The sequence below is a fragment of the Doryrhamphus excisus genome, chromosome 9 (assembly GCF_030265055.1).
Source record: "Doryrhamphus excisus isolate RoL2022-K1 chromosome 9, RoL_Dexc_1.0, whole genome shotgun sequence".
Classification (NCBI taxonomy): domain Eukaryota; kingdom Metazoa; phylum Chordata; class Actinopteri; order Syngnathiformes; family Syngnathidae; genus Doryrhamphus; species Doryrhamphus excisus.
In genome coordinates, this window is record NC_080474.1 from 16,864,641 (window position 1) to 16,882,056 (window position 17,416).

The following is a 17,416-nucleotide window of genomic DNA, read 5'->3' on the forward strand; positions in this document are numbered from 1 at the left end:
TCTACTTCCTTCTCAATGAAACAATGCATAAAGCACTCCAGCATCTCCAGTTGCAGTCTGGTTTATTAGGTTCCAGCAGGAAATGTGACATCATGGACACATCACTCCTAAACTGAGGCGACTTTTGCATGTGAATGTTTGTTTTTTTTTCTACAATGAAACCCCAGCCAGCGGGGCGCGGAACAAATCAGGCCTGTGAATGACAACAGACCGACCCTGAAGTTGGGGGGCCAAAATTTGGCAGCGACCAACACTTTTGCAGCAGATTCCTAAAAACAACAGGTTCTTGTACACAATATTACACATTAGGCCGCATGGTGGATGAGTGGTTAGCATAGAAGAATCCATCAGGAGATTGGAAGACCTGGGTTCGATTCTCCACTTGGGCATCTCTGTGTTTTCTTGTCACCGTGGCCCTAATCCTGTTTAGTCATTTACTGTAATGTTCATTCATTCATTCATTTTCTACCGCTTTTCCTCATGATGATCGCAGTGGTGCTGGAGCCTATCCCAGCTGTCTTTGGGCAAGAGGCGGGGTACACCCGCAACGCACATATAGACAAACAACCATTCACACTCACATTCATACTGTATAAATCCTCCCCGAGGACTCTAAGTGGGTTTCGAATAGAGGATAAAGGAATCTTATCTGCAGTCCCTGTATGCCTACAAGTAAGCGGGTCTTATTACAGTGCAGCTGCAAAAAAGCACCCTTCCTTTCCCTGCCCGGCTTTTTATACACTCAAGATTGTGTAAGAGGCTGGAGTTCTGGACCAATCAGCTTTCGCCACTGCTCTTGCTTGAACCGCTTTCGTTGGGTTTCTGCTTTCGTTTGTTTGCTGGGGCATCAAGACATCTTTTTCTTTTGTTCGCGTCTAGAAAATTTTACTTTTCCTTTGTTGCAAAGCAAGCTGTCATATGCGTACTCGATGTTTCCACCTTAACTGTCAGTTGTCACGTTAGTCCTTTTTTGTGTGGGTTCGTGTACAAGTATCTTTTGTCTGTATTTGTGAGACTATGTGTTTGTTTTAGCTTTTATCTTTAGCTAGCAAAATTTAGCAAATACCTTCAATACCTATGGACAATTTGGAGTCGCCAATTAACATGCAAACTCCACACAAAGATGGCCGAGGGTGGAATTGAACCCTGGTCTCCTAGCTGTGAGGTCTGCACGCTAACCACTTGTCCACCGTGCAGCCCCATCTTGTAATGCTATCTGTTAAAAACAAAAAGTTATGTGGACCAACATCAACAAATGTGCAACAAATGGCCCAGAGAGCCACACTTTGAACACCACTGCTGTAAATCGATGCTGGTCTGGCGCCAATACAGTTGAAGTAAAAGTGTTTCTGGTGTAAATTCAATAATCTAATCCAATTGTTGTTTTCATTGAACCCCATAGAGAATGAAATTCACAGGTCGGCCAAGTAAAGAGACACAATAAACATCCTCTCTTGTGTCTGCGACAAGTGAGGGTCTCCCCGGTGTTATATCAGTTTATCAACTAACCAAACAGACCTAATCCACAGGCGCTGCCTTTAAACAGGCCTGATCAAATTAAGTCGTTAAAGAGTGCCAAGTCTTCACACGGTGGCCAAGAAAGTCAAGTGAAGATTAGTGAGTGTCTGTCAGAGAGACTGTCAAATTAGAGGTTAGGGGTGAAAATTCAGTGTGAACTTGGATGGTTTCAATCTGCCTTTGAAGAAACATTATTGTATAACGCTATGTAAAAAGGAAATATAGAATTTTCTTCTATATATTTCTTCTATATTGGGTGTCTTTATTACAGATACATTTATTAAACACAGTTGAATCAGAGCGGGCCAAAAGTAGGTAAGGAGAATTACTTTTTGAATAAATGAAATTAATTGATTGATTTAATTCTAATATATGAAAAAAACCTATTAAAAACTATTATTTGTATTGTACATTTTTTGCACCAAGTCTTCAAAGCGTCATGATTACGCACAAAATGAAACAAGCTGAGGCCTGGACATATACATACATCATACATTATATAATAAGTTTAATTCATGTCACATAAATGAATAGATTCAAAAAAAAATTACACAAATAATTGATTTAAAAATCAATTAGCAGTACAAATATATTACATAAAAATAAAATATATTCCAGTTTTATTATTTTTTTATTTTTAATTTTAATTTTATAAATTTATTTTTGGCACTCTCCCGGGCAAAAATAGATATATTATATGAATGATTTAAAGAAATATAATGTAATTTATTTCAAATTATTTGTGTGTGTGTGTGTACAAGGCATGTAGTAAATAATATGCGTATATTTCCTGTCCAGACGTTAAGTTGTACGCTGTATTTCCGCTAGTGGGCGCTCTTGCCTTTCGGAAATAAATAGAAATCATTCAGCTCAGTCGCCCTGTTTAACAGACAGCAGCCTGGCGTTGACTTCCCCGCCCAGGGACCAATCGCAACGGTAAGGGGCGGGGCCTGAGTATAACCTCATATCTCTACTCGGGGGGTCTCTGACGCTGACTTTCTATCCCGGCTTGGAAGCTGAGCGGCGGCGTCGTCTCCTCTCATCGTCCGCGGCCGCCTGGGACGGATCTGCGTCATTCAGCCACTGCACCTCTACTATGATAACTTCCATCCCAGCTCTTTTGTCATTGATTTATCTGCCATGCTTGATCATATTCTCCATTTTGATTGTTTTTTCCTTTTGATTATTGTTATTATTATTCTTGCTTGTCACCACTAACGCCGTCTATACTCATTTGCATTTCACAAACCCGTGTGTGCCGCCGCTTTTGGATTTTTCCCAACCGGACTCAAACAAAGGGGATTTATTTGTGTATGTATGTTCTCTGTGAGGAATGTATAAGGACGGAGAATATTCCCAGTGAATCAACTACCGCTATGCGCCTTTGCTTGGCGGCGCACGTCTGCCTCCTGTGCGTCTGCACAGAATAAGAAGACGCACCACTTTATTAGGATACAAAGGGAACACGACACTTTTTTTTTCCTCCTTGAACACACTTTTTGGGGACAGACGTTTATTTATTTTGGTTAAAGTCATGGGGAAGTCGATGTGGAGTTATTATTTTGGAGTTCTCTTTATCACCTTCAGAGCGGACTTTTGTCGAGCGCTCATCTTGGAGTCCATCTACTGGAACACAACAAACACCAAGTAAGTGCGCGCATACGCAACACAGCACATGCTTACAGGGAATTGTGGAAAAATGGATTTTAATGAGGTTCACACTTGCTGTAGTGTCCAAAGTGCGGCTCGGGGGCCCTCTGTGTACCGTAGCTATTTTTTTATTGGCCCATTGTAAAGAAAACAAGCAAAAAAGCAGTGTAACAGAACAAAAGTAGAATGTTGCTAATACTATTAATATTCCTGTAGGCTTTGGAACTGGTAATGCAAAGCTGATGTATGCATCTAATACATTGGAATATCATGCAAAAGTCATTTCAGGAGTTCAATTCAGGCTAACAGGCCAGTTTTTTTCATTTTCTGTGCAAACCGGTAACTTTTTTTGGTCGTTTTGAAAAAATTTACAAGATCCTGAGTGTTTTTTTAATAGCTCTATGCTATTAATTACCATTGACAATATGAAGAAAATAAAATAAATTCTATATTTATTCATATTTATGCATTTATGTATATATTTATTCAATATTTAACTTTGTATGTAGTGAACCTGTAGAACTTTTTGAATTGAACAACTGAAATGAACTCATATTTATTCATTTATGTATATATTTATTCAATATTTCACTTTGTATGCAGTGAACCTGTACAACTTTTTGAATTGAATAACTGAAATTAACTAACTTTTCAAGATATTCAGATTTATTGAGTTGCACCTGTATAAATGATAAAGTTAAAATTAATTTTTTAAAATACCTTTTAAATTTGGTTCCATTTCTGTGTAAAGAAAATAAGAAAAAAAGTGGAAAAAATAGAATTAACATTTAGAAAAATGACAATATGCTCTGTGTAAGGAATTTTTTTTAAATAAAGAAAAAAGTGCTATTAATAAAATGGAAACATAAAAATTCAGACTTGCAATACAATGCAATTGAAACCAAACTTGGCATGCACCTGCTTTGCTTTGCTTCTTCCTACTCCTTTTCAGACATGCTAAATGAGATGTACTTTCAATGTAACTTTCTTTCACATGCTGGAAATAATCCAACGCATCAAAAAATGCACAGCTCCAATCACCATATACAGAAAGTAGAACAAAGACTGTCATTGATTTAACAATACGTCATTAACTTCCCTATTGTCTCGCTCTTCCAATTAGACTTCATGTTGCAAAGTGCAACTTTCTCATTTTGTAACTCACTTTACTATTAAGAGTGGTAAAAAATAAACAAGCTTTTGTAAATAAATATAAGCAAAAATATGCATTTAAGATGTATTTGTAAACAGGCATATATACTTTATAAATGACATTTATCTATAATACACATACACACTTACATTTACATACATAAAGTATGCAAATGAACACATTTCAGCAATTTTTTTTGCTGGTATGAAAATGACATTCAGAACATACTGTATGGGTTTAGTATGTTTCCCTACTTGTCCCCGCTGTAAAAAGTTTGCATACCCTCAGAATGGACCAGGACAAGTTACAGTTGAATGACTTGCATGGAGTTTTTTCATTAGTATTTTACTGTATTAATTCCCAAGTTATTGCATTACTTACATTACTATATTACTTTAATGTAATTTATTTTCTATTTATTTACATAATGAATATATATTTTAATTCACATACTTATTTTAATGAAATTTGTTTTAGAATATAATAAATAAAATATAACACAATTATTTTTATTACATTTTTTATTACATTTATTACATTTAGTGAGGATAAGCGGCATAGAAAATGGTTGGATGGATGTATATTTTTACCCCCCCAGAATATTATGTATGCCTTTGTCTCCCTATTAGAAAATGGTAACATTTAAGCACACAGGAAGTGAACAAACTATTATACAAACTACTATAGTAATTGCTTGATGAAGTGAGCTCGGCTTCTTCCCACTCCTATTCGGATGTTGGTCACAATGGACGATCACCACCAAATACAACCATTTTAGAAACTGCAGTGTTCTTGGGGGTAGCCATTTGCATTTTGTATTACATTCTAAGCACAAATTTCTAACTATTTTTGTAGTGATTTTCACACTAAGCTGAAATGTTAGCCGTATTTCTTTAAATACATTTAACTGCTTAGCATGTTTTCACGTTTTCATATAATGGTTATATATTCTATGTTACCACGATTTTCACGGTAACCAAAATACGCTCATACTTTGACGGCAGTCCGCTTTTTAGATGCAAAAATCATAGTTTATCAATAAATTCTATACCGTTTTGTTTGTTTTGTGTTTGTGGACATCGGTAAAGTGCAATGATGACGATATTTAATGTGTTCTATCCCGCATTATTTGTAGTTTAGTCATGGTAAACTTTATTATTTGGTTAATATTGGCCAATTTGAACATGAATCCTAATCATCCACCTGTAGAACTCACTTTATTGATTCACAAAAAGGCCAAGAAACATTGTCAAGAGTTCAATTCCCATTTAAACTTTCAAAAAAAGGTGTGTGTTGATGTGTGATACTGTGCACAAAATAACACATGAACAGTTCTAGCGTGTTGCCTGGATGGCCGTCGTGTTGTTTGGTGTTTTTTTTTTTTTTTTTTTTAAAGATTCACAGTACTGAGCTTTTTTGCTTGCACGTAGCACCCTTTGCCTTCAGCCTAAACTGCCACAGCCATCTGTGTACCTATCTAGGTTGCCACCTGCTTGTCTCTCTACTGCTCGGCTGTAGAGGGTGGAAAGTCAGGACACATACACAAAAAGGCATTATATTGTACTATTATACATATATATGCTTCTGTATTAAATATATTTAATTTATATTAATATATATGCTATAGGATGTTATATTTTGTACTTTTTTCATTGTATTTTTAAACAATTAACTAGTTATTGTTCATTTATTCTCAATTATTAATGAAATAAAACTTTTTGGATGTAATGTATGCACTTTCTAAAAATAAAATGACTTTATTATTAATGAGATATGTTATTAGATAATGCACTAAATCGCTTTGTCGCCAATAACTAAGATCTGTATATGCTATAGGATGTTATATTGTATTTTTAAACAATTAACTAGTTATTGTTCATTTCTTCTCAATTATTAATGAAATGAAACTTTTTGTATGTAATGTATGCATTTTCTAAAAATAAAATGACTTTATTATTAATGAGATATGTTATTAAATATTGCACTAATTAGCTTTGTCACCAATAACTAAGATCTGTATATGCTACAGGATGTTATATTGTATTTTTAAACAATTAACTAGTTATTGTTAATTTATTCTCAATTATTAATGAAATGAAACTTTTTGTATGCAATGTATGCATTTTCTAAAAATAAAATGACTTTATTATTAATGAGCTATGTTATTAGATAATGCACTAAATTACTTTGTCACCAATAACTAAGATAAGGATGTTTTGTTCAAATAGTTTAGCATATTTAGCATCTTTACAGCACAAAATGTATCAAAGTGGCCCCACATTCCATTAAAGCTTTGTATGACTGAGAATGACAAGCGCTGTAGTAAAGGAATGGATTGGAATTGTCGTAAATCTGTTTTCAATCCAAGCAATAGTAATGTTTGGTGTGTATTATAAAACCCTGTTAGATTGAAGGTCAGGAAATGCAGCTTCTAAAATTACACGTGGCCTGTCAACTTTTATTTTGAAAATGGTGATACTGGTCTGACCTTGGGAGATTTTTGAGCTCCCCCCCCCCCCAGGCTGCCGCGAACGCAGCAACATTCCATTGAATTAGTGTGTGCATGTGTGCATTCTTTGTGTTCTGTCTGGTGTTTGGGGGTGAAGTGATATCATTGATGGTCGGGTTTGTTGGGAAATCCCTTCATGAGTTTTTGATACCTAATGGAGACGACACAGCCAATCCTTCTTATTGTCTATGTTCATAAGTGGAAATAGATGAGAACACATGACCAACATCATTGACAAATGCCGGGTCCTAATAATGATAATAATAACCAGAAAAGCACTCACAGAGCGCAGACCCTCCGCCAAACGCCATAGTCCTACATATATTAGTCCTACATTTATTTTATTTTTTACCATGAGAATAGTTTCTATAGTGGTGAATTTTTCTGGATCTAGCGCCATAGCTTTTTTTTGTATTTTTTGTTAAATGTTAGAATGGTTTTAATCGACTGAGATGTGGAAGTAGTAACAACTCCCAAGATGGAAACTGTAGAATTTGAGTAAAAGTGGGTTTCTTATGAGTTGCAAAATCACTAGCCTGAATGATTTGATGCTGGAATGGTTTGAGAAATGAGGGGGATTTTTTTTTTTAAAAACGGACAATGGGGAATTCCAGGAAAACTGGGAATTTTGGAAACACTCAATACAGAATTTTGAGGGTTACACTGAATGCTTTGGTGTTGTGATGGTTTCAGACGGTAGAGAAAAGTGGACGTAGTGCGAATTTTCAAGATCAAAGGGAGGTATCGTTATGGAAAATTTGTATTTTTGGGAAAAGCCAGCATTTTTGGAACGTCGAACATGGATAGCCTGATTGTTGTGAATGAGATTAATGTATTGGCGTTAGAATGGTTTCAATCAGTTGTAGAGAATTGTACCATTCATGTTATGGTTAATGTAGAATTTGGGGAAAACTGGGAATTTGGGGATTTTTGAGCTGAATATTTTGATTCTATCAGATATCTGATTAAAAAAAATATCAGCCTGCATCTCAACTCTCCAATTTTGGCTATCCGATCCTAGACTCCAACCCACAGCATCTACCCAGCAGTCACCGGATTGAGACCAACAGCTTCTGCTAGCATGCTAACAAACTGGCAAGGAGCAAAAATAATGTCAGCCATGTGGAAGTGAAAAAAACAACAACCTTGCAGCCGAGTGCAACTCTTGTCATGTCAAGTTTACCATGGTGGCGCAGAACTGGGGAAGTTTTATACCACCAACTTTATCGCAATCTCAAGCGGCATCAATGCGGTAAACTCCCACGGGACGGCAAAATGTTATTACGGTTAACAGAAAAGAGCGAGCCCTGTTGGTGGTGAGTAATGTTGGTTTGAAAGGTTTCATTGGGCACCTAAAACGTATAAATAAAACTAAATAAAACTAAATCAATAAAACGAAATAAAACTAAATCAATAAATAAAACTAAATAAAACTAAATCAATAAATAAAACTAAATCAATTAAACTAAATAAAACTAAATCAATAAATAAAACTAAATAAATCAAAATTTTCCTCATACCGACTGTTGCTGTCTAGTGTTCTCTAAGTATGATAATATTCCACATTACAAAGTAAATAAAACTATGTATGATTTGTGTTGATATCGGATCATATCTGCTGCAATATCGGTATCGGATCGGAAGTGAAAAAACTGTATCGGGACACCCCTTGTTTTGAACGAGCTCAATGTTTTGATGGTTTGAATCGGCTGAGAAATATGGAAGTTGTAAGAACTCACACAATCAAAGAGCATTTTCGGGAAGTGAGAATGTTTGTTGTTACGGATCGCCAAGGGTTTGAATCAAAACCAAAAATCTAAAATATAAACGCTCCATTCCCAATGGGAATGTTGTCGCAGAAAATGTGAAAATTATGTAGAATGTGGGATTTTTTTTTTTTTTAACATTGTCTCCCGAATGAGCTGAACACTTTGATGTTGGAATGTTGGAATGTCTTGAATCGGTAGACAAGTGGGAAGTAGTTAAGTGTCAAAAATAGCAACATTCTCCGCTGCCACTGCGTCTCTTTCTTAGTTTGTGTTTGGACTCTTTGACTGTTGAAGGACAAACGTTTGAAATGTGAAGGCTCCAGGCCGGTCGGTCTTAATGCCTTTGTAGGTGGGGGCAGCAAATAAAGGACGGCTTTCTCCGTGCACATACGACATGTGTGCATCTATGGAACAAAAAAAAAAAAAAAATCTCTCCACAAGGCCCACGGCTGTGTCGATTAAACCTCATTGTTGTGTTCTCTTTACTCCTTTACTGCCCTTATGCATGCAACCCCTAAGAATCTCCACATTCTCCTCACCCCAGTCTAACACACATACACACACAAGCACACACACACACAAATACACACACGCCTACTTCCTCTGCTAATCCATTTTGTATTTAGAAGGGAGAAACAAAAGAGAGGCCTGCTTACATGGTTAATGTTAAAAGAGCGCTCCCTCTCCTCCTCTGCAGTTCATTAAGAGATTACAGAGAAGCCCAAAGGCCCTTTGTGACCGGCCAGTGACGGGGGCACCTCTGTGGGTTCTTTTGTTCAAATAAGGGGCTGTGGGGGGGGTGGCATAGAGATGCAGGTCCGTCATGAATGAGTGACAAGGTCTTGTGCGGATGTCTGTAACTTTGTGCCCTTTATTTTGTCTTCATCTCCGAGGTCAGCGTGGATGATGTTGGCATGGAAGTAAAATTGTAGACTTTGATGATTACTGTAGATATGACTGAAAATGTATTTTCAGTGTTAAAGGAATGAAAGGAATGATAATTGTAACATTAGAAGTTGCATGAATATTTTGTTTTACGAAATGATTTATGACGTATTCTGGTCTCAGACTGCTTCCAAGCCCCATTTCAGCATTGGTGATTTGAATTCTTCTGTTTTCTGAAAATTGTCAAATTTTAGCTGACGTTCTTCCGGTTCTGCGGAGGTATACGTATATGTAGCAATTACCGAAGCAACACAAATGCAACCACACGTCCCCTGTGTTTTAAAAGGTGAGTTAAATTGGTTAACAAAATGGTCAGATTACTGGCATTATAAGGTTGGTGGTCAAAGATGATTACCGGGGTCATGCATTAGAAGGTACAAGAATGAAACAGAGCTGGTTGGAAGAAAGCATCGGGGTCCCCTCGTGAGAAGAAGGGTAGTAATTATATGGAGGGCTGCTCAGATTCCATAGTCCTGGATTACTGCTTGAAAGGTAGTGCCGAAGGCGGCAATTGCAGGCACAGCCAGAAAGAGGACAAAGAGTATAAGGTGACAGTCAGCATAAAGACCTCCGTCCCCTCGGCCGACAGAGGGCAAAAGCCGGAGCGGCGCATAGAAGCGAGGGTGGATTAACCGTCACCACTATTGCCGTCTTTGTCTGCTGCCTTAATGAAACCTTGCATTGCAGCTGGGATTCAAACACTTGCTCTTGATGGGTGGCAAATATTCCCCACTCGGATGAGAACGGAGGAAAGATTGTGATAGCGATACGCCGCTGTGGCTCTGTTTCATCACACAAACAACCACTGCTTCAAATTGGAAGCCTGAAATTGAGACAAGGGTGATAGGAAGCAAGTACAGTGACAGGAGGACAATGGGTTACATAGTTGGGAAAACACACTGATATCGGAGAGGAGAGAGGAGAGAGTAGAAGTGACTGAGGGAGATTTACTCTTTGTTTGGAGACGTCAGCATTCTCCTCCGCTTTAGCTTTCTGTTCTCTTTCCCAAACAACTTAACACACAAGCACATACACAAACCCAAAGGATGAAAAGTTAGTGCGATTAAACAAAAAAAAAAAAACAGATGAGCAGAGACCCAACGCTCTTTCAAGGTTGCAGTGTCACACACCAGTGCACCCAAACCGGCAAATGGTCCATTTTCATCCCCACTTGGCAGGCAAACCTTGAGCGGGGGGGAGAGGACTCGTCAGCGCATTTTGGTCAGATTTACAACCTTCTCAGTATTAATGAAGCATTTTCTAGGGAAAGGACATCAGTGATTCTTCAACAGTCAAATGGAAAAAAAATACTCCCATGATCGGCGATGTTGGATCAACATTTGCAATAAAAGTGACATTTAATTAGATTAGCTGCAGAACTCTCACTCGCGACAGAAGCTATCAAACTAAATGCATAATTCAGGTTTAAGCCCTAACACACACATTCAAAGTATAAAAAGTACTCATCACAATAGAACTGGAGTCATAGCACACAACTATGGTGCGTTCAGGGGCCGCCCAACCAAGTGTGAAATCGAAATACTTGAGGAAAAAACATTATCGGCACAACCTTGTCAGTATTAATGAAGCATTTTCTTGGCAAAGGACATCAGTGATTCTTCAAAAGTCAAATGGAAAAAAAAATCTGCAACTGATACTCCCATGCTCGCCGATGTTGGATCAACATTTGCAATAAAAGTGACATTTCATTAGATTAGCTGCAGAACTCTCACTCGCGACAGAAGCTATCGAGCTAAATGCATAATTCAGGTTTAAGCCCTCACACACACATATTCAAAGTACTCATCACTATAGAACTGGAGTCATAGCACACAACTATGGTGCGTTCAGGGGCCGCCCAACCAAGTGTGAAATCTAAATACTTGAGGAAAAAACATTATCGGTACAACCTTCTCAGTATTAATGAAGCATTTTCTTGGCAAAGGACATCAGTGATTCTTCAACACCCATTTTTTTGTTTATATATGGACAAAAGATGTAAACTAGCAAATGGAAAAAAAATCTGCAAGTAATAGCCAATGTTGGATCAACATTTGCAATAAAAGTGACATATTATTAGATTAGCTACAGAACCCTCACTAGCGACCGAAGCTATCAAGCTAAATGCATAATTCAGGTTTAAATAACAATTACTCATCACTATGGAACTGGAGTCATAGCACACAACTATGGTGCATTCAGGGGCCGCCCAACCAAGTGGGAAATCGAAATACTTGAGAAAAAACATTATCGGTGAAACATAGACATAAATATTAAAAAATGTTGACCTTTTTAAAATTTTATTATTTTATTATCACATATTTACAGTACATATTGTTTTTTATTTTTTCATTTAGAGTAAAAAAAAGTTTTTTTTTCCAGAGATTTTTTTTAAACCAAAAATCTGCGAAGATTCACTATACAGTATATTAACTCATACACGTTTTTTTTTTCAACCTGACCGATACGTCTTTTATGTTTTTTTGTGCGAGAAGTAAAAAGAGGTGATGACACAACTGCACAACAGAAGAGATCATGTTTGGTGCATTTTTAAGCCGAAAAAAAACCCATCCACAAGGTGGCAGAAGTGCATTTTTATAAAAAATTTGTTTTGTATATATAGCAGATTATATAAACATGGTATATAGCATGTCATAGCCAAAGTATGGAGGATATCTTGGAGTATATCCTCTTGATATACAGTATTTATGAGAATGCACAAGTTAAACTTGACTATCATCAACACAAACACATCCACACATGTGCTCATGCAGCCTAGCAGACTTTAGTGCGATTGCTACTCTGCAGTAACGTTTGGGTTGCACACAATGGAATATTGTGTCGGTGGTCAATGATGTTTTTAAGCTCATGCTTATCGTGTTTTGCTTTGCTTCTGCATCATCGCTGGAAACGTTTGATCTCCTGCAAGTTGTCCACTTCCTGCAGAGATAACATTCATGGGGTCCTGACACCCTTATTGATAACATTGTCAGAAATGTGCTTGCACACCTCGTGTGTAAATAGGATGTTGGTCGATATCCAGACATATGCATGTCAGTGTTAGAAGGCTGTGCCTTTTTAATATTGTGAATCACTTCAGTTTCATTAGGACTCAAGGCACCTTATTATTTTCTTTAAATATACAACCTTTATCTCATTGGGGTCCATCTTTGCTGGACATACAGCATTACCGTCGAGTGTGTCCTCAGGGGTAAAAAAAAAACATCCACTCGACCTATTTAGCTGTTGCGCATGAGTTTGAGTGTGTTCGTGCTTATGAGTGTTACTGTATATTGCGTGCATGCACGTTTGTTGAGCACATGCTATTTGCTAGAGGCAAAAAAAACATGATGCATTCACTTGGAGAAAAAAAAAAAAAAAAAGATGTTCCGTATGTGTTCATTTGATAGAATAGCTGCATAATCTCAAAGCCTTGATGTGTATTTAAAATGATTCTGCACTGATTTACTCCCCCTTTTTTCCATTTAATTGTGTGCTTGTCGTTAATTATGAATTGTCTGTGCCTTACCACAAGTCCCCAGCTGGAGGTCTCCCCTGACAGTCTGCGGTGGCTGCTTTTGTAGTCAAAGAAAAAAAAAAAAAAAAAAAGACATAAGCCTGACTCTGCCGCTCAGTCTGGGGGGAGCTGAATATGTCCAAAACGTGCTCACGTCACGATTTTCCTCATTATTTCTTTCAGGGATAGGGTTCCAAGTTAACACATGATACAAACTTGTTATATTTGTAAGTTATTTTGGAGTATTTCTATTACTTTCTATTATAACAGGTTATGAAATGTGACTATGGAGGAGCGATAGCGCTTAAATCTGATGGTTCGATGACGAAATACACAGTTTTTAATTGAAATTGACATTTAACACATAACTCTTTCACAATGTTTACCACAACTTAACAATTACATTTTAAATAGCATTGCAGACTCTGTCAAACCACATACATATTTTATGTTTAGCCAGCACCATTGTCTGCGTGGCTGTTCTCCACCTGTCATTTCTTGAATATTTCATGTTCATAATGTCAGTTAACCGCGTCAAATACGGACGAACACCAACAAGTATGCACACATGCACGCGTACAACAGAGTAGCGGACATTTGCTACGCATCACCTTCCACAGTAAAAGACAAGTGACTGTCACTTCACCATACGCGATACCAAGGGCAGATCAGTCATTCGGACAAAAAATTTGCAAACACATCAGTGGTGATAGACCAGGGTTCAATTCCACCCTCTGCCATCTCTGTGTGGAGTTTGCATGTTCTCCCCAGTGGGTTTTCTCCGGGTACTCCGGTTTCCTCCCACATTCCAAAAACATGCTAGGTTAATTGGCGACTCCAAATTGTCCATAGGTACATATGAATGTTAGTGTGAATGGTTGTTTGTCTATATGTGCCCTGTGATTGGCTGGCCACCAGTCCAGGGTGTACCCCGCCTCTCGCCCGAAGACAGCTGGGATAGGCTCCAGCATGCCCGCGACCCTCGTGAGGATAAGCGGTACAGAAAATGAATGGATGGATGGATAATGGCCTGCACGGCGGAGAGTGGTTAGTACGCAGGCCTCACAGCTTGGCGACCCGAGTTCGATTCCACACTCTGCATGGCGTTTGCATGTTTTCATCGTGCACGTGTGGGATTTCTCCGGGTACTCCGGTTTCCTCCCACATTCCAAAAACATGCTAGGTTAATTGGCGACTCCAAATTGTCCATAGGTATGAATGAGAGTGTGAATGGTTGTTTGTCTATATGTGCCCTGTGATTGGCTGGCGACCAGTCCAGGGTGTACCCCGCCTCTTGCCCGAAGACAGCTGGGATAGGCTCCATGGCAGCACGCTGCTTTTATAGTTTTATTTCCCTCTTCCTCCATTTATGGCAGTGAATCGTTCAAAAACAGGTGCACCGCACCTCACCCCGCACCCACATAGTTGAGCCGAGCCGCCTCTGTTTGGCGGTACATACGGGCGGATTGTCCCGTATCGGACGGCCCAAGCGGTACATGGTTTTACATCCCTAGTAAAAAAAAAAAAACAATAGAAAGGCTCTTTGATAATCTACAGAGATACAAATATGATAAATAATAACGCCTTTAATGTGAGACAGAAATGACATGCTGTCATGTAAATTAGATAAATAAAACGAGGCAATTTCATTATTGTTAAATTACGTCTGTTGTGATCTTGCACTGCATACAAATCTAATATAATTATATTCCAATATAATTCATTAAAATTCAATAACTTTTCAGAGGGCAGGGGTTGCTGCGGTAGGGCTAACACTGAGATGATTATTCCTCTTATTCCTCTTATTCCTCTCAGGCATCTGTGGGTATATTCCACATTGTAATAAATTTGGGACACACTGACTCAGCAAATACAATTTTCACCTTCATTTTGAGCGTAATCTGGTATGCAGTCAAAGGAATGCTGCAGGGCCTCTCGAGTTGGAGACTAAACTGCAACATTATTTTCCTTTTGGGAAATATTTAGGGAAATTCAATTACACTCCCAGACAAAGCCCTATAGGCGTTTGGAGTTTCTGCTCCTGTTGCTGTTGTTGTGGTGTTTCCTCAACAAGCTAGATTCATCTTATTATTTGTAAACCTCGTGAAACGGTGTTCTATATACTGCTTCCAAATCTGTGAAGCACGCGGTTTTCATGTCGTTAATCTGCTGAATTATTTGCTCTGAGCAGCGTTTCCACAATGTGGTGCAGGAAATCTATGCAGAATACTCGGATGTAATGGGTCTTACTTTGTATGAGGCAAATTCACTCACATAATGTTCCAAACTACTGCTTCAACCTTGTAAGTCAGGTTTTTGTGTAAATATGAACTCATACCTAAATTACCACTGTATACATAGAACAAAAGAACATAAACTGTAGGAATAAAAAAAACCCTAAATACATGAATTAAATGAAACGGTAATAATAAAAACGATAATAATAAGAGCACCTCTTTTACCGTGTTAAATGAAGCGCTCCCTCTCTGGCAGTAATGTTAAATGGTTTTATGATTTCAGACTGTCTGTGAACAGGACGCAGAGCAAAGCTTAGTTTGCTGATGTTGTTGAGGACAACCCATGTAAAACTAATAAACTGCAACAATTAATCAATTAATTAATTCATCGGTTAATCCATTACCCGGTTAATTGACAGCTATTTTGGTCATTTGAACTGTGTCAGGGGCGGCACAGTGGTTGAGTGGTTAGTGCGCAGACCTCACAGCTAGGAGACCAGGGTTCAATTCCACCCTCGACCATCTCTGTATGGAGTTTGCATGTTCTCCCCGTACATTCCAAAAACATGCTAGGTTAATTGGCGACTCCAAATTGTCCATAGGTATGAATGTGAGTGTGAATGGTTGTTTGTCTATATGTGCCCTGTGATTGGCTGGCCACCAGTCTAGAGTGTACCCCGCCTCTCGCCACAAGACAACTGGGATAGGCTCCAGCAACCCCCTCGTGAGGAAAAAGAAAATGAATGAATGAACTGTGTCAGTTTAAAACTGCTATTAATCTGTAATAATTGGTTATTAAAATAGTTCTTTGTCGCAACCGTACTGATAATCATAAACACTACAATATCTGAACAATTTCAGTGACACACTAAAGCTGAAGCACTAAAAGATTGAACAATAACGGTCTTTCCCCAAGGTTTACAGCTAGTAGAAAGCACTAGATCACAAAGTGAACACAAAGCCACGCTGTCGTGAAAATAATAACACATTTAGTCTGAATGTACGGTCGGGGAAACACTGCATTATGAATGTTGATGTCTTGTGTAACACTAAGATTCTTCTCCTTCTTGCAGATTCGTGCCAGGTCAAGGTGTGGTACTGTACCCCCAGATTGGTGACAAATTGGACATTGTGTGCCCGCGTGTGGACGGTGGGGTGGGCGATGGAGTGGAGTTTTACAAGGTGTACATGGTGCCCAGGGATCAACTGGAAAGCTGCACCATTACCAAGGCCGACACGCCACTCCTCAACTGTGTCAAGCCTGATCAAGACGTAAAGTTCACCCTCAAGTTTCAGGAGTTTAGTCCCAACCTGTGGGGCTTGGAGTTCTTCAGGGGAAAAGACTATTACATCATCTGTAAGTACATATATGAAATCTGTTCATTCATTCCGCTTATCCTCACCCTCTTCGGGCGAGAGGCGGGGTATACCCTGGACTGGTCGCCAGCCAATCACAGGGCACATATAGACAAACAACCATTCACACTCACATTCATACCTATGGACAATTTGGAGTCGCCAATTAACCTAGCATGTTTTTGGAATGTGGGAGAAAACCGGAGAAAATCCACGCATGCACGGGGAGAACATGCAAACTCCACATAGAGATGCCCGAGGGCGGAATCGAACTTGGCTCTCCAAGCTGTTGGGCCTGTGCGCTAACCACTTGACTCCCATGCAGCGTGGAAAATCCATCCATCCATTTTTCTCCGCTTATCCGGGTCGCGGGGGCAGCAGTCTTAGTAGGGAAGTCCATACTTCCCGGTCCCCGGCCACCTCCTTTCAGCTCCACCGGGAGGACACCAAGGTGTTCCCAGGCCAGCTGTGAGACATAATCCCTCCAGCGTGTCCTAGGTCTGCCCCGGGGCCTTTTCCCGGCTGGGCATACCCGGAACACCTCACCAGGGAGGCGTCCGGGAGGCATCCGGACTAGATGCCCGAGCCACCTCAACTGACTCCTCTTGACGTGAAGGAGAAGCGGCTCTACTCTGAGCACCCCCCCGATCATGGAAAATCCAAATACTTTTAATTCTCCACCAGTGAAGTGATGTGGCTAAATTACATTAGCAGAAATATTGGAGATGGCCGAGGTTGGAATTGAACTCCGGTCTCCTAGCT

General features: G+C 39.0%; 1 protein-coding gene across 1 annotated transcript in view; it reads left to right on the top strand.

The window, feature by feature from the left end:
- The first annotated feature begins 2,532 nt into the window (after positions 1 to 2,532).
- efnb2a (ephrin-B2a) overlaps positions 2,533 to 17,416 on the top strand; it is a 35,181-nt gene continuing 20,297 nt past the window's right edge. The window contains exons 1-2 of the mRNA XM_058081690.1: positions 2,533 to 3,165; positions 16,372 to 16,655. Coding sequence (XP_057937673.1) covers positions 3,053 to 3,165; positions 16,372 to 16,655 — 397 coding nt within the window. The 5' untranslated portion in view covers positions 2,533 to 3,052. The remainder of the gene's footprint in view (positions 3,166 to 16,371; positions 16,656 to 17,416) is intronic.